Below are 17,392 nucleotides of genomic sequence, written 5' to 3' on the forward strand. Positions count from 1 at the left end.
GCTAATGGCAAGTTGGTCAAGAGATGTTGTTCTGGGATGAGAAGATGAGGGAGGAGAGAGGCCGCTCTCATGGCAGTGTCTGGAAAGCTAACTTCCTCTCCGGTCCTTGGAGACCTTCGGTGATTGCTCTCAAAGGCTCCATCCAGCTTTCGGATCTAGGATACGGAGCTGACGGATTTAAAGAGACTTGGGGGGGCTATGAGTGCAAAGGGCAAGGCCGTCCGACAGCCCCTCCCCCGCCCTACCAGTCAGGTCTTGCTTACTCAGAAGATGAAGGATGTACAAGAGAGCAAATTCATCTCCGAATTCAGCACCCACCCCAGAGGAACTAACTGCCCCTCCCCATGCCTAGGGCCACGCCTACCATGACTCTAGTGGTCCCGAATGGCTGAAGCCCTACACGGGTTCCACCTAATGCCGTCATCCACTGGGTCCAGTCAAGACCCCCGGGGCACCCCGACTCTGAGACAGGACTTCAAGCAAGGCACCCCTTTAACACAGACATTTATTGGCAAAACCTATTCCCAAGCAGGCGGGGGAGGGCGCTGGCAGAGTGGGGGGTGCAGTCCCCACTCTCTTTGGCAATGTTCCGGGAGCAAGGCGAGGCAGGCGGGGACAGGGGTGTGACGTCAGAGCAGTCGCACCAGCAGCCCCCCTCCCCCAAGGCGGGCTCTGCGCTCAGCAAGCGCTTTCCTTACACTGTGTCAGTCAGTCCGTCCTCCCAGCTCCCCTACAAGGTAGGTACCATTCTTATGCGCATTCACTGCCGAGGACTCAAGTGTGGTGATGTGCTGGGGGGCGGCTGTGTGCGTTCAGAGACCCCTGAGAATCTTCCGGTGGGGGCCTCCTGCCACCTGTTCACTCAGATTTCCTGTTTCACTTCTCACAACTTCTGGTTCTTTCAACTCTTTTTTTTTTTTTTTTTTTAATATTTTTGTTTTGTAAAAAAAAATAAATTGTTATCCATGTCCTGAGCTAGCCACCATCTCCTACCCCAACGGGTCACACCTTGGGTTTCCCCCGAGGGTCAGTTTAGTTGGGGCTGGACACGGCAGGTCTCTCACGGTGGCTGGGTGCATAGACAAAACCAAGGCGCAGAGGAAGCACTTAGAAAATACGGTTAATAAATTACAATCCTCCCATCTTCCCTCCTCCCCCATCCAAGTCCAGGGCAGACTTGTGTGCTGGCCCCACTCCGAGGCAGGGGCTTAACCCAGTCCCCTCTGTGTCCACTAGGTCCAGAGCTTTGTAGGTGGCTATGGAGTGAATGAATGAATGAGTGAATGAATGAGTGAATGAGTGTCTGGTGGGAGAGAGCAAGCACTTACGAGTCTGAGACCCAGTCCCTCACCTGGACCTTATTCTCACCAGGGTACCTCTCTGGGTGTAGAGAAGAGGGTCTCGGGGTGGGGCTGGGACAGAGAAGGGAAGAGAGGAAGTCATCAGGGGTATTTTTGCGCAGGGAAAGAGGATTCGTGGAAGATGGAGGACAGAGCTACGCCCTCTGGGTCAGGAGGCCATGGCTCAAGTCCCACTGTACAGCCCAGGAGCTGTGTGACCTCGGGCAGGCTCAGAAAATGATGACTGCCCTTGACTGGCCTTTCACATTTACCATTGGTCCTCAGAGACATGTGGTCTATTGACAGGACCATGGGTGTTATTATCAATGCCTCTGTTTTATAGAGTAGGAAGCAGAGGCCAGAGAGGTCAAGGGACTTACATGAGGCCACACAGCCAGCAGGAACTTGAAAACTGTCCTCCATCTCTCCCCTTTGCTATTTATAACTGTGCCATGGAGGGAGGAGACTCAGACCTAACTTTTCCAGCATGGTCTCAAGAGACTGTGACCTCGGTTCCCTGATATGGCTTCTGGTCATCTTCAGCCAGAAAATGCATTGTACCTTAGGCAGAGTGTTTCCTAGACAACCCCGCCTTCCCCACCCACAGCCGTGAGATGCCCGTGAATGCTCTTCCTGGGAGGGTGGGGAAGTAGGATGGTTGGGGGCCCGGGCCTGCCCCTCACACAGGCATGGGCACTTCGTCATATTCGTCCAGACCTTCCTCCTCGTCAAAGCTCACTTTAGCGTCATCGCCATCCAGCTAGAGGGGTGGGAGGGAGAGAAGGTGAGAGACCTTTCTGGGGCCTCAGAGGCACATCTGGAGTTAGGAGCCAGCCTGGGCAAGCCTTGTGCTATCCCTCCAGCAGAAGATTGGACTAGATGAGTGGTTTACAGGGGGCAAGTGGCCTCTGGGGGTCTGGTGAGGAGGAGCTGCAAGAGGTGGGCAAGGGATCCCCTCACCATGGCAGCCCCAGCCCCACACTAAATGTCCCTAATAACTTCGGCGGGATGTTATAATAATAAGATGGCGGGGCTGCCTGCTCCCCAGCCCGTGCGGAACACACCCTGTGCACGCACCTCATAACGCTCTCACCCTGTCATTATTCGTCCCTGCACTATGGTGAGGCACAGAGAAATGAGGTCACTAGCTCCAGATCATATGCTAAGACACAGCAGACCGAGACTGAGACAAAAGCTCTGGACACAGACTTCTTTTTCTTTCTTTCTTTCTTTTCCTTCCTTCCTTCCTTCCTTCCTTCCTTCCTTCCTTCCTTCCTTTCTTTCTTTCTCTCTCTCTCTTTCTCTTTCTTTCTTTCTTTCTTTCTTTCTTTCTTTCTTTCTTTCTTTCTTTCTTTCTTTCTTTCTTTCTTTTCCTTCCTTCCTTCCTTCCTTCCTTCCTTCCTTCCTTCCTTCCTTTCTTTCTTTCTTTCTTTCTTTCTTTCTTTCTTTCTTTCTTTCTTTCTTTCTTTCTATGCTTTCTTATGTAACTCAGGCTGGCTTTGAACTGTGTGGCCAAGGATGACCTAGAATTTCTGATTCCCTCGCCACTACCTCCCTAGTGCTGGGATTATAGGCACGTGCCTCCACGTACAGTTTATGGGGTGCTGGGAATTGAACCCAGGATTCCGTGCCCGGGAGGTACATCTCTATCCCTAACCCCACTGCTATCTCCTCCACCCTGCGGTCCCTCTCCTTCCCTGCCTCCCACCCGGGGTCCCCACTACTCACACACTGGAGTTCCAGCCTGCTGAAGATAAATGGCAGCAGGAAGCGACGCAGAGGCACCGTGAGGATGAGGACAAAGGGTAGGGCCAGTGAGGCAGGGGTGGACTTCACCACCCACAGCGCTGCCAGGCAGATGATCTGGATGCCCGTGAACAGGTGCATGCGCCAGGTCCTCACCTGCGGGGGAGCTGAGGTCAGTGTATGCCCTGTTCTGACACCCCTGCCCCACCCTGGCGGGACAGCTTCAAAGTCACATACCCTCTTGACAAAGGGCACGTCGGGGTGGTACTTGGGTGGCTTGAACAACAGCAAGATGCGATCAAAGAGCTGGATGCCACTGAGGGATGTGACTCCCATGTACAGGAAGATGCCGAACAGAACAGACAGGGGGATGCGGGACAAGATAGGCTCCATGAGGATGGACAGTCCTGGGTGGAGGGGACACTCTTAGTTCAGGTCACTCAAGGACCAGCACCAACAGGACTTAGGTCATATTTGGGACTGACCATGAAACCACAGGTGCCAAGTGACCCTTTCTGCAATAGCTGTTTATAGGCTCGGAGGCGAACAACTTCTAAGGCTTTATAGGCTCAGGGGTGAACAATTTCCAAGGAGTCAAACTCCTGCCTGCCACCCACTCCCTGAGCCTAATGGGGACAGTCACAGCGGTCAGAGGAACCTGCCTTTCTCCTCACCCCAGAAAGCCTCCATCATCCTCTACAGATGGAAAGAAAAGGGGAGGGAAGAAAAGGGGAACTTTGATCGCTCCATCCATGACTATCCCATGGCTCATCCTGCTGGGTTCAGCTTCTCTAGAAACCCTATGGAGCCCAGAGACTCTCTGCCTTTCCTTAGACTGAACTGTGCGTGGGGTCAGCCCTAGAGCAACTGATCTGGAGAAGAATTTCAGGGATTTAATAAATCCTCTAACTGTGCAGATAGGGAAACTGAGGCCCAGAGGCCATGGAAATTACCCAGCCAGCAGCAGGGGAGGAAGAGCAAAACCCCACAGTCTATTACAGTTTTGTTGGCTGCTCTTGTGGAGGCAGAGGTGGAGGCGGGGTGGAGGCAGAATCTGATCTGGAAAAGCTCAGCAGTTCAGTTCTCCTGCTCTGCACAAATGCCCATCACAGTGTCCCAGGGCCCTGTGCTTCCTCGACTTGCTAGATCCCCTCCTGTGAGTAACTAGTGCTGGGAGGTGGGGTGGGTGGGAAACCGGTGGGTAGGGACCTGGATACAGAGTCGACTGGATGGGAGCTTTGTCCTTAATCCCAAGAGAAGGAGTCAGGATTGGGCAGGGCAGGGTGGTGGAGGTGGGGTTCCCTAAGTGGGAAGAGCCCCCCCAGTCCTAAGAAGAAGGACTCGGAGGGAGTGGAGCAGGGTGGCAGGGCCATGGCCGGCCTCACTTACCCACAAGCACGGAGACCAGGAGCCCACTGATCCTCTGCTCCTTGACCTCTTGGACCTGAGCTGCAGCCCCGGGACCGCTGGCCTTGCCCATGACTGTGAGGGCATTAGCGTGGGTGACAGAACGCACAGTGGTGGCACTGAGCCAAGGCATCCCAAAAATGGCGGCCACCCCACCCATGCCAACGACCAGCAGGAGGTCCAGATGGAAGCCGGAGCCCTTGATCATCTTGCGCTCTGGTTTGCTGACGATCAGCCTGGGGGCAGAAGGAGGTCTGGTGAGCTGGGCCCTCCTTAGGCCCCTCTTTTCTTCCCCACACCGGTGTCCCTCTGAGCCTTCTTGGTTTCTGTTCCATTCCCCTTTGAGTCCCTGGCTCCCTCCCTCTGACTGGTTGAGAATCCAGACTCCCGAGGTCTAGAAGTCTTCAGAACACCCTTAGGCATTCTTGCCCAAGTCGGGAACCTTGCCTGTGCAGGCCCCTCCCACCTTCCAGCAGTTCATCTCATAGCTCCCTGTTTACATGGTCTTCAAAGGATGCTACCCCAGAGGCCACAAAACTCAGACTTGCCTCTGCTGTTCCAACACTCCCATCAGCTAGCAGAGGGCCCCTGGCCAGCCTCCTGTGGGCCCAGAGCCTGCTCCCCTCCCAGCCTCCAGCCCTCTCCGGCCAAGCCTCTGCCCTTGCTCTTACGTGGTGATCTGAGACTCAAGGAATATGAGGATGAAGACCAGCAGAGCGGGCAGGGCAGAAGCAAGCATCATCCAATAGGGAAACTTGTTGTATAGACCCAGAGGGTGGATGACCCAGCCCCGGGCAGTGGAATTGGACACTTTGAGGCCGTCAGGTACTGACAGTTTCTGTGAGGGAGACAGTTGGTGAGAATGGGGGGCCAGGCAGAGAGGGAAAGATGGGGGCTGGGAAAGCAAGGGCCTGGGGTAGGGAGTTGGGTCCAAGTGCTCAAGGACTGGCTTATTGAACATTCACTCTGTTGCTAGCTACTTCTCCAAGCCCTTCATATGTATCTTCTCATTCTCAATGTTACAGACGAGGAAACGGGAGCAGAGAGGTTGCACAGTTAGCCCCAAGCCGCACCGAGAGCTGGTGGCTGAGCTGAGGTTTACCCGGGTCTACCTGACTCAAAGCACACTCTCTGCCACTGCCCTGGGCAAAGGAATAAGAAGTGCAGTGTTGGGGGGCTGAAGAGATGGCTCAGAGGTTAAGAGCACTGACTGCTCTTCCCGAGGTCCTGAGTTCAATTCCCAGCAACCACATGGTGGCTCACAACCATCTGTAATGAGATCTGGTGCCCTCTTCTGGCTTGCAGTCATACATGCTATATACATTTAAAAAATAAATAAATAAATAAATAAATAAATCTTTAAAAAAAAAAAAAAAAGAAGAAGAAGTGCAGTGTGGCCTGGGCTAGAGAGGTCCTGAGGGAATATTGGAAGAGCAAGGACAGGGGAAAAAGTTCTAGCTGGCTTTGGGTTAGGAAAAGCCATTTTGGCAGGGCATGGGAAGGGAAGGGAATGAAGGGTGGCATGGCAGAGGATGAGGAGTCACCTGGGTGTAGGTGTCCTTGACAAAGGAATCCACCACGACCATTATCAGGATGGAGATGGGGACCCCGAAGTCCCCGATGACTCTCCGCAGCTGTGGGCAGAGGAAGGAACCAGTTGTGTCCGTAGCCTGCCTCCTACCCACTTTCCTTCCCATCCTCCGTTTACCAGGGAGTCGGCTCAACCCGAGGGGTCCCCCAGGAACTGAGGACTGTCTGTACTCCAACCACCCTGTCTTCCTTCTTCCTCTGCTGCTGGCTGTCCTGCCCTCACCCCACCCTTCATCCCCTCTCCCAAGAACTGTCTGTCCCTGGCTCCCTGCTGGGTCTTGGTGCTGAGCAGAGATGGCTTTGGCTGCCACATGAACCCCGGGTCAGAAGAGGGCCGCTGAGCCCTGGTATTGGGAATGGGGAGCTGGGGAAGGAAGGGGAGCCAAGGGTACTGGAGAAGCTCGGGATTGGTGAAGGATAGGGGTGCACTGACCTTGCCAGGGAAGTAGGTACTGTTCTTGAACTTTCGCAGCATCATGGCAAGTAAGAAGGTGCCAGCCATGAGCACCAGGGAGAAGAGGGCTGTGTTAGGCACGGGACCCAGAGGTTTGGGCTTCATCGGAACAGGGGAATAATTCTGTTGCAGCGGGTAGTCCTGGAAAATCTATAACAGAAACGCAAAGCGTGGGTTCCCTCCCAAGTCTTGGCTTGAACTAGACAGTATCAGATAAGTTGACTGGGCACTATCATCCATCTGTCTTTACATCCAGCCATCCAGCCATCCATCCATCCATCCATCCATCCATCCATCCATCTATCCATCCAGACATCCATCTGCCCATCTACTACTGCCCGTACATCCATCACCCACCCACCATCTATCCACCTGTGCATGCATCCATCCATCTGTCCACCTTCTTTCTCATCTGACATATTAACCAGCTTGGTTTTTTATGAATGAAGAACAAGTTAGCTTGTGTGGGAAGGGTCTAAGGAGCAATAAGCATGTATAGGCATATGCGTCCAGGCCTTGTTTGAAATATGAAAAGGCTGGGAGGCAACAATAAGTAATAAAAAGATTTACAAAAAAGGGCTTACAGGAGTTGGGGATTTAGCTCAGTGGTAGAGCGCTTGCCTAGTAAGCACAAGGCCCTGGGTTCGGTCCTCAGCTCCAAAAAACAAAAACAAACAAACAAAACCAAAAAGGGCTTAAGGAGTTGGTGACAGTGACATCATTTGCCTAGCATGGAGGAGGTTTGATCCCCAGCATGATAAGTAAATAAATAGATCACCTCCCCCCTCCTCCCCCCCCCTTTTTCAAGTCAGGGGTCCTGGTTGTCCTAGAACTCACTCTGTAGACCAGACTGGCCTTGAACTCAGAGATCTTTCTGCCTCTGCCTTTGAGTACTAGGATTAAAGGTGTGTGCCGCTGCTGCCACTGCTGCCCCTGCCACCACCACCACCACCACCACCACCACCACCACTGGCTGAAATGATCCTTCTCCCGTAGACAGTACAGATGTGGAGGTAGGCAGAGCTTTTGGGGGTGGGGGGGACAAGCTAACGTGGCAGAGGCCCTGTGGGGTTATGGAGGTCAAGAGCAGGAGAGGAAAGGTCTAGGGCATCCTAAGCACCCACTGTCTCACTACACATGGTTTCCCAGGCTGCTACACACATACATAGTGGCCACTGTGTCACATGATGTGTGGTCACGGACATGGACAAGTTTACATACGAAAGCCTTCCCTTATACAGTCCCCCTGCCCAGTCATAGCATGAGCACTGAGTCACCAGCCTTTACAGGGTCCTGAGCAACCCAACTGCAAATCCTAAGTGAACCCAGAAACATGCATGTGTCCATGATCATGGTTGTGCATACGGGTGGAAACATGGCTACAGACATGCTGTACAGGCACATACATGGTAACACCCTCTCACACACGTGCTATGTGTGTGTTAGCGTTCTCCTGGGCCCCACCTTGATCAGCTTGGAGAAAGTCTCATAGATGAAGATGAGGGAGATGAGGAAGGAGAAGATCTCCTGGGTGTAGCGGGAGATGAATCGGACCAGGAAGCTGCCTTCAAAGGCCACCACCAGCAGCACCAACAGAATGAGCCAGAAGCCGATCCACGCGCGGCCCACGATGTACTCCAGGTTATTGCTTTCACAGAACTGCAGGCAGGCAGACAGAGGAGTTCTGGTCAAAGGCAGGCTCAGTCACCCTGTGGGCACCAGGCAGGTGAGCTGGGGTCAGCTAGGGGCAGAGTGGGGCTGGGACCGGACTACCGAGAAGAAGGCTTCCTCAAACACCAGCAGGGGTCCCGAGAAGCCAAGCACCAGCAGGGGCTGTGCCCCCAGGAGAGCAAAGAGAATGCCTTGTACGGCCGTGGAGATGAGCAACTCCGACACCCCCATCAGGTTCCCGGTCTTTTCTCCTGTGGGAAAAAGCCACACGAGGGTCAAGATGGCGAGATTATTTCCAAGGACCGTGAGAGTAAGCTGTGGGACAGAGAGAGCATCAGATCGGGTCAGAGGCGAGAAGGCAGAGGTCAGAGGGTCAGGGGTGAGTTTTACGGGCACCATCACTGTCACTGACCCAGGAGGCCACCAAAGGTGACGGCAGGCGACAGGGCAGCAAAGTAGATGAAGATGACGGCAGCCAGGACCTGGGGGCTGAGCGCATCTGTGATGTCACTCAGATAGTATGGGTAACGGCGCCGGATGTCACGGATCAGGCCTCCAAAGATCCGGCCTGTGCGCTGTAGAGGGTCATCTGCGCCACCGGGGCTCCCTGGGTGCCCGTTCAAGTCTGTTGCAGAAGACAGGGACATGGTCAGAGGGGCTAACAGGGACGGCCAGGGTGGCAGGGAAGCCTGACCACAGGAACAGATGCTAGGGGGGTGTTAGGTAGGACAGGGGCACTGTGCCGGGGGCCAGGGGTCTATGGGGAATCAGGGAGCCCTGTCGAGGGCAGAACAGGTACCTAGGGTCTTGTACAAGGCAGGGTCTGGCTTGGGGAGCCCGGGCAGGTAACGCCTTCTAAGCAGCTCCTTCTGCAAGGGCACCAGGTTGAGCAGAGCTTGCTCTGAAGGGGCGTCGGTGGGCGGCAGGACCAGGCTACAGTCCAGGAAGTTCTCCAGGGAGCTCAGCAGCTCCCCTCTGCTCTGTGCCAGGTAGGCGGTTGTGCGGAACACCTGTGTGTGTGCGGGAGAGAGCGTCAGGCGTAGGACAGTAGACAAGAGACCCCAGGGGGGCAGAGCAACTAAATGATGCCAGCCTGGAGTCTAAACACTCAGGAGGTAGAGATAGGAGGACTGCCTTATGTTTGAGGCCAGCCTGGGCTACATAGTGAGCTCCAGGCCAGCCAGAGCTACATGGTGAGACCTTTGTCTCAAAAACTTGAAGGCTGGACATGTATAGCCAGGGACCAGCCACCAACACCACGGCTGTCATTATAGATAGGGTCTGGTTCACTAAAACCATGGCTGTCATTATAGGGTCTGGTTCTTTTGACTCCCTCTGACCTCTGAGGACCAGCTTTAGGGAGACGGGCACCCTGGGTGGGAAAAGATGAGCTAAAGTATCCCTGGTGGGCTAGGTATACCACACAGCTAGTTGGGCCAGCTAGCACTGGGTCACAGTGGTCCTGACTGGACTAGACTGGACCCGTCCGTCCAGTGCAAGCCAGAATAAGACTGGACCGGCCAGGCCAGGAACAGGAGGAATTCAACCAAGTGGATCCAAATAGTGAATATAAAGTCGCCCAGGCTAGTCCATGGGGGAGAACTTGACGTCTTCTGCCCTCCCACTGACTCCCTGCTAACCCGGCCACGCGGCTGCTTACTCTTTCGGTCATGAGTGTAGCCGCTGCTCGGCCCAGCTGGGTGAAGTCAACATGGGGAGCCTCGGGGCCCAGCAGAACTAAAAGGAAGCGCACAGGTTCCGGCCGCTCCAAGTCCTCCAGCCGCACAGCCTCCTTCAGCCTCACGAAGCCCAGCACAGACCTCTCCAGAAAATTAGTGCCGCCTGTGGGAGGCACCAGGAGGTAAAGCCAGACCTCCAGGACTCAGTGTATGAATCCAGGAGAGGGGCTGCCCAGGGCCTGAAGCGGGGTACGCAGAGGGGAAGGGCTCTTACCCACTAGCACCAGTGCGGCTTCTGAATCTGGGGGGATCTTCAGAGTCCCGGAGAGTCCTTCTGGGTCCCCCTCTGTCTGTGGGAAGGAAGATGAAGAAGGGGGTCGTGGGGTCACACTGAGCCTGAGAGACCCGAGCATCTAGCCTTTGCCTCTCCCAGCGCTTCTCACCCCCAACCTCGTCCTAGCCTCCTCACCTGCCCACAGTACAGCGTGGTCTCCAGTGATGGCTGCTGGGCAAGGAGGGGCTCAGAAGGGCCCCCAGAGCGGGTCAGGATGGCCGGCTTCACTCCCTCCAGAGACTTTAGGTCCTCCGCGTGGCTGCAGGAACACATACAGGTGACGTGGGCTGAGTGAGCTATTTGGACTGAATTTTCCATAAGAGGGAGACCAGTGGTGGGAGGGACAAAGGTGAACATCCGTGGAATTTCCCAGTGACCAAACTAGAGAGACCCTAGAGGAGGAAAATCAGAGTCTCCTCTTCAAGGACAGTGTGGATGAAAGTAGGTGGCCCCTGTCTCGGACGTCTAGGTGGGAGGGAGAAAATGGATGGGATGAAGGCTCTCGAGTCCATGCTCTGTAAGTATAAACTTGAAGTTCTGGTCTGCATCTGGGGATGTCAGACAGATGTGGAAGCCATGGGGGAGGAAGAGCAGTCCCCTGGCCTGCTGGGCTGGGGTCCATTTGGAGCTGAGGGAGGGTGGGGAGACCTTGGGGTCGAGGGCTGGGAGGAGCCCATGGGTTGTGAAGCCCGGGGCCTGACAGGCGGAGCACCTGCGTTTGAGCAGTAGAGCCCGGAGCAGCTCCTCTCGGTCCTGAGGCCGAATCTGGTCCTCGTAGATGAAGCCGTCTAGAAGCTGATTGGCCACCCCAGCCAGGGATGTCTCTGCCAGATCCAGGAGGACGGTGCCTGCAGCAGGCAGTGGAGGGGTGAGGCTGAGTGGCTGGCCAGTGCTGCCCGAGCAAGCTGCCTACGCAGCAGCCACGGAGGGCCCGGCAGGACTTACCTTTTGAAAAGACTTTCTGCAGTTCTAGAAGGCTCCAGAAGGTGAGGTAAGACAGATGTGGACGGCCCCACACCCCATCCTCTCGTAGGTTTTCTTCTAGCCCTACCCAGTGTGCTGCCTCCACCCACTGGAGTTCCTGGTTCCTCTGGTCCATCTTCAGCTCCTGCAGCTCCACATAGACCTGAGGCCCACGGCCCAGGTTAGTCCATCGAGCATGGGCAAGCCCGTGGGGAGACTGGAAGCTTGGGTCCTGAGGGCACTCAGCTCTAAGCTAGGCTTCCAAAAGGCACTGGGCCCTGGAAGGATCAGGACAGAGCTCCTGCTCAGAGCATGGGGAGATGTGCAAGGGTCCTGTGGGTCTGACCCACCCCCCTGGCTCCATGTTCTATCCTCCTCAGAAAGCCGTTGCCACATTTCAGAAGAGGCATGAACCTCTGGACCAGTCTCTTGGTCAGAAAACTGGGGCCCGGTGACCGAGGCTGAAGGGGCTTGGGAAGCCATTGGGTCAGTCTCCTGTCTCTAAGAGTATTGAGGGACATGACTCATACTGTCCTGGGCCAGGTGGCTACTCTCAGGGTCACAGTTTAGGGACCCAAATTCCTAACCAGCTAGGCAGTCTGGTGCTAAATGGGGTCTCGGGTGCTGGGGCAGAGGAGAGTATACACTTGATTCTGTATGTCGCCAGTGAGTATCTAACCCAGCCGGGCCTGAAAGCCCTGGCTTAGTCCTCAGCAGTAAGAAAACAGTCTGTCCAAGGGATTCAGAAAGAGTCCATTTCTCTGTTGGTGCTCATACTCCTTTCCCTCCACTGATGTCCTAGGACGACCCCTCCAATCTGCTTGGGGCAGGGGGAGTCTCTGCCAGCCCGATTCTCTCTCTGTCCCTTCCTATGGTACGTAATGAATCTCAAGGCAACTTGAGAAGGGGATGGAGTCTGGGTCCTCACCTGACTGGAGCTCGGGTGCGATGTGGAGGTACTGGTGGGGATGTAGTCTGTGGCTATCTGCTCTGTGGGAAGAGCTGAAAACCCAGGGCCAGTTAGCGTTGTCTGTGACATGACCCCTCACTCAGGCCCTGCTGTACTACCTTCAGGGGACCCCAGGAACCCAGACCCACTCCCTCCACTGGTCCTGGGCTGGGACCCCTGCCCAACCCCACATCCACTCCTGTTCTGGGCCCAGCTTGGGTCCGACACTCTCCATCTGAACCTTATTGCGGAACCCTGAATTCATTGTGGTGATCTGAGCCCTGAGCCTGCTGACCCCTCCTCAGTAAGGATAGGGAGAGTCTCAAGTCACAATGTTCAAAACCATCCCCTCCCTCCCCTGCCCCGTCTGGGACCAGACTTCTTTGCCTCTTCCCACCTGCCTAGCTACCCCGCCAGCTGGTAGCCTCTTACCACACACCACTCAGATCGGGTGGGTGAACCCCTTATATTCCCCTCATTTCCCAAGGGGGGCCTCTTAACTTCAAATCCAATCACTTGTACTTAAGCCTTGTTGACAGTAAACAGGTCCCACCTCAGGCTCCCCCCTAAGACCTTGGGCAAGCCAAGGAAGGTGGTATGGACTCCTGGGGTCTCTGTTCACGGAGTCCCCACAATTGTCTCCCATTTCTCAGAGTCTCCAGCTATCTAGACGCAATGAAGTTCCAGCAACAGGACAGCTGCGTGGCCTCCATGCTGATAGGGGACAGACAGGGCAGCAGCTGGGTTTGTGCCCTTGTCCCAGACATACCTGGCTGCCCTGTCACATGTGGAAGGGGCCCAGCCCCACAATCACCTCCTGTGATCATTTCAAACAAAACATTGTTTATCCTTCAATCAGCCAGGATTGTGGGGAGAACTGGCCCCAGGGCTGGGGCAGTGGAGACAGGAAGGACTGGGTCCCTACTGTCCCTAGGGGGACCCAGCGGCTCCTCTGGTAGCAGAAGGCAAGGGATGGGTCTCACCTTCTGGCTCCTGCATCTGGACCACATGGATGTCTGAGTCTTGATACGCTATCTGTTCTATCTCATGCTCCAGTTCGTCCTCGCTGTCCTGATCTGGGATCGCCAGAACTTCCTCATGGTCCTGTGGGAAGAGGCCATCAAGGCTGGGTTAAGTGGCTCCCCAAGTCCCCCGAGGACCAGCCCAGGTTGGTTTCCAGGGCCCAAAGCAGGAGCCCTGCATGGATCAAGAGACACTTACCTGCATGTCCCCCATGATGCTGTCCTCAGTGTACAGTCGTCCTCGGCTATCTGAGCCCCCAGCATAACCCGCACATCAGGTCCCTGGAAGAGGGGTGCAGGCTAAAAGAGGCATAGTCACGTCACTCACCCTCGATTGGCCTCCTGCTGCTCCCTAAGGGAGCTGACTTTTAGTGCCAGGAGAGCCCTGGGGACATGAGATGGATCAGATGGAGGAAGACACTGTGCCTGTAGGTGTGTGGGTACGTGGGCTGAGAGACAGGAGATATCGGTATGGCTGCCTTCTCCTCGGTGTACGTGATCCAAGTGGTCAAGTGGTCAAGTGGTACGATGTCTAGCTCCATCCTGCATCCACCAGGCCTTACCTAACTGAGTCCCAAGGACTCAGCTAACTCCCAGGACATAACCTATGCCTTCCTTAGGGGGCTTGGCTCCCCTAAGAGTCTCCATAATAGATTCTCTTTTCCTAGAAATGGCTGCTTCTGCCTGGACAACAGGCCCTGAAGGAAGTGAGCCTGCTTCATCCTCTCCATTTGAACCCTACTTCTCTGGCTTGTTTTTATCCCTGATCTATTGGCTTCTTTCCAGTTCCTAGAACTTACCAAGGCCTTGCCTACCCCAGGGCCTTTGCACATGCATTGCTCACCCCTAGACGCTCCTTCTGTCAACAGCCTTTCTCTTATCTCAGGTCCAATATCACCCTTTCACAGGCTCTTAACCACCCTGCTAGGCCCTGACGTAGTTGGGCATGGTTTCTTGATTGATTTGCGTACAATTAATTGTATGACACATCCTTTGGAAAGGAAGACACTTGAATGTAAAGTCTGCACATTTCAGTCCTAATGGAGTCCCCACAGAACCTCGGCCTCCATTTTCTCAAGACAAAGGTGGACCCACGCAGAATGTGGGGACGGGTCACCGAACGTGCCAGTCTGGGTGTGGAGGGCCTTTCTTTCTCACCCACTGCCCCCTGGAACATTGGGGTGACCAGCGTTTGGGTGGGGTCATCGGATGCAGCCGCTTGGCTGAGCCCGAGAGGCTCAGCTGAGGGTGCCCTTACTCTCAAGATGACCTAAGTGGTTCCTACGTGGATGGAATTTCGGAGGCCACTTGTGTTGGATGCTGCGGAGGATGTCACAGGAGGAAGAGTAGGACTCCAGTACAGGGATCTCAGGAGGGGTCTCAAGAGCTAAGTAAAGAGGCCCAGCCAAGTGTGAGAACACTGAAGGAGTAGGCTGGGACAGAGAGGGGGAGCGGGGAGGACACAGGAGCAGAGTAGAGTGAGTAAGGGGTGAGTGAAAGGCAGGTGAGCAGAAGACGGAAGGGCAGAGGATGGAGGGCAGAGGACGGATCAAAGGGTCAGAGGATGGAGGGCAGAGGATGGAGGGCAGAGGATGGATCAAAGGGTCAGAGGATGGAGGGCAGAGGATGGAGGGCAGAGGATGGAGGGCAGAGGACGGATCAAAGGGTCAGAGGCAGAGGGGTGGAGCAGGGAGGGCAGAGGGGTAGATGGAGAGCCATGCAGTCACGCAAGGGGCCATGCAAGGGTCTAGAGCAGGGCATACGTTTAGAAAGACCCATACAGAGTACTTTCTGGGTCCTGGACAGTCCTGAGGTTCTGAGAGGGAGAGGCATTGTCGAGTCCTCGGAAGTGGCAAGTGACAGTCATGCAGTGTTCTCAAGTCCAAGAACGGACAACTCTCTGCGGGGGGTTTGCACCTCGGCACCCCGGCTATACACCGTTTCCCTGTCTCCTCTCTCTGTCTTTCCCTCCCTTCCTCTCCCAAAGGCCCCCACCCAGTCCCTCTATTTTATCTTCATTTTTCTCTTTTCCTTCTCTGGACCTGCTCGCAGGATCTGCTTTGTGGCTGGGCCTCAGATCCTGAGGTACCAAAAATCCCGCTGTGGGGCTGGGACTGAGGCCTTGCTTCTCCCGAGGGACAGCATGGCATAGCCAGAGATCCAGAGTTCTAGGCTGCCTCCCTGACCTTACTGGACCAATGGCCTTGGGCAGCTCTCAGGTGTCTAACTGCATCACCCATCTGTTAGATGCCAACTTCTGGGAACTCAGAGAGAAGAGAAGGACGAGAAGGAGCCTGGGGTCCAGCTGAGCCTTGAAGGGTGCCCCAAGGCCCAGGTTGTTGCCTGTTGGCCCTGCTCTGTTAGCGCTACCCCACTCTGTCTGCAGCTGATAAGAGCCTGACCCTGAGCCCGCAGGGTTCTGGGTTTGGAAGCACCCCAAACACCTGGAAGGCCAGCTGCCAGCCAGGCCAGATAAGGGGAGAGTGGGGACATCTGGAGCCCAGGAGGTAGAGCCCACCAGCTGGGAAGGCACAGGGTGGATGGGGACAGATGACAGAGACAGCTCCCCTGGTGGCACAAGACTACCTTTTCACTGTCAAACCTATACCTCACAAGCAGCTGTGGGTCCCCATCTCTCCCAGTCGCCCAGACCACTCTGCTAAGCTGAAGCCAGGAATGTCAATGGCACCTTCTGACAAAGCCAAGGTTCAGAGTTCATCTACTTCGGTGGCAGGGGACATTGGTGTCAGAGGCGGGATTAAACCCTGGCCTGCATCTCCACAAACTTCTCTAACCACTGCACTGAGCTGCCTCCCAAAGAAGAAAATAACTCTTAGCTGATTCGGAGCTAGAACTTGAGACGTGGACTCCACGGTCAGACCGCCCGTGATTATCAACCTGGCCCCGCAGCTTACTAACTCTGTGGGCTCAGGGAGGCGACTGAGCCTCAGTTCTGCGTTTTTGTTGTGTGTTTGTTTGCTTGCTCTTTGTTTTTTCATCTGTAAAATGGAGCTGGTGAGAATGATTCCTACCTGACAGGCCCTCCTCTGTGCAGACTAAGTCCATGCCGAGAACACATGGCCTGTGCCTGGTACAGTCTGTCACTCCACCTGCCACGGCCATCCAGGGCAGGCCTGTGATCTTCTCCCTCCCTGATTTGCCTCCAGTTCCCAGAGAATCAGCTTGAGTTAAGAGACTCCCAACCTTCAGCAGAGCGGGGCTTCTTCTTTCCCTTCAAATACGCTCTGGGCTGGGGACAGTGCCAAGCCCCCCAGAAGTGTCCCATATGGGAATCAATGTTGGCTGCTGTGTGGTCTCCCAGGTGAGAGATGGGGTGGCCTGAGGATGCCCCACATTTGGAGGAAAGAAGGGCCAGGGAGGAAAGAGGCCTGAGTCCGTGGGGCTCCTGGGGCTGGTAGATAGAGAACAGGTGGGACCTATGGTGGAATGCCTCAGCTTTGCTCCCAACATGCACTCCGGCCACACATCCCTCTCTGTATGGAAACTGCCCCTTTGTCCTGCATTGGTTCCCACGCACACGGCCACGTTACCATCCCACCCACCTGCACCCCCTTGGAGGCCAGGCATCATAGCCCTTGGACACAGATTCAAGCTGACCACCCGCACAAACCCTCAGGACATATGCCAAAGGACCACCCAACCTCTCCCTGCCCTGCCCACCTGCTCAGGAGCCTTGGGGGGGTCCTTCGTGAAGTCCTGCCGCCACTGGTGCCCTCTGCGACTGGCTGAGCTCCCAACTGCTCTAACTGCACCGGCAGGTGCCCTGGAGGAGGCTCCCAAACCCCTGACTCATGCCCTTGCCTCCTAATCTGCCCGCCCCACAGCCGGGAGCCCCTTCCCACCCCACCCCCTTGCCCCGCTCCAACCGGGTGCCCCATAAACAGAGTTATCTCTCACCCACATCTGGACAGCTGTGCACCAGGCCCACCCCACCCAGCCTGGCCAGCCCCTAAGGCCTTTGGGCTCTTTTGGCCCCTGGGGATTCCTGGGCATCTGCCTTCACGGACTGAGGCTTGAGAGCTGAGCTCTGAAGACTTCAGGTCTCCGGCAGGAAGGCACTGGCCCCTGGACGTGTTGGCCTTTCCTCTGTCCACTCTTCACTCTGGCCCCAAGTCTCAACACATCTTCTCTCTCTTGCCCATGTCTTCCCTCAAGACTGGTGTTTCCTTGGCAGCCTCCCAAGGCACCTGCCTGGTGCCCATGGGACGCCATGGGT

At 55.4% G+C, this 17,392-nt stretch overlaps 1 protein-coding gene across 4 annotated transcripts; it reads right to left on the bottom strand.

The window, feature by feature from the left end:
• Positions 1 to 487: 487 nt before the first annotated feature.
• Positions 488 to 16,984, bottom strand: Slc4a1 (solute carrier family 4 member 1 (Diego blood group)). 4 transcript variants are annotated; one of them, XM_076543429.1, is made up of 20 exons: positions 16,837 to 16,984; positions 13,355 to 13,437; positions 13,117 to 13,237; positions 12,113 to 12,186; positions 11,167 to 11,347; positions 10,934 to 11,069; positions 10,357 to 10,480; positions 10,162 to 10,237; positions 9,869 to 10,050; positions 9,008 to 9,218; positions 8,621 to 8,833; positions 8,311 to 8,459; positions 8,002 to 8,196; positions 6,517 to 6,687; positions 6,038 to 6,127; positions 5,165 to 5,331; positions 4,476 to 4,729; positions 3,324 to 3,493; positions 3,069 to 3,242; positions 488 to 2,100 (listed from the first exon to the last, which is right to left on the bottom strand). In XM_076543429.1, the coding sequence occupies exons 2-20, from the start codon at positions 13,367 to 13,369 to the stop codon at positions 2,020 to 2,022; spliced, it is 2,784 nt and encodes a 927-aa protein (XP_076399544.1). In that variant the 5' UTR covers positions 13,370 to 13,437; positions 16,837 to 16,984; the 3' UTR covers positions 488 to 2,019. The 4 variants fall into 4 exon arrangements, with proteins under 4 accessions (XP_076399544.1, XP_006970661.1, XP_076399545.1 ...); XM_006970599.4 differs by having other exon boundaries at positions 13,355 to 13,455; positions 16,837 to 16,978; XM_076543430.1 differs by lacking the exon at positions 16,837 to 16,984 and adding an exon at positions 13,956 to 13,974.
• Between the last annotated feature and the right edge of the window lie 408 nt (positions 16,985 to 17,392).

This window comes from Peromyscus maniculatus, chromosome 8, assembly GCF_049852395.1.
Source record: "Peromyscus maniculatus bairdii isolate BWxNUB_F1_BW_parent chromosome 8, HU_Pman_BW_mat_3.1, whole genome shotgun sequence".
Classification (NCBI taxonomy): Eukaryota; Metazoa; Chordata; class Mammalia; order Rodentia; family Cricetidae; genus Peromyscus; species Peromyscus maniculatus.

What these genes read in the sequence shown, in the direction of transcription:
- Slc4a1 (XM_076543429.1), bottom strand. An exon ending in GCTCTACTGCTCAAACGCAG is followed by an intron (nt 10,481 to 10,933) that starts GTGCTCCGCCTG and finishes GTGTTCCTGCAG; the next exon opens with CCACGCGGAGGACCTAAAGT. An exon ending in AGCCGCACTGGTGCTAGTGG is followed by an intron (nt 10,051 to 10,161) that starts GTAAGAGCCCTT and finishes TGCCTCCCACAG; the next exon opens with GCGGCACTAATTTTCTGGAG.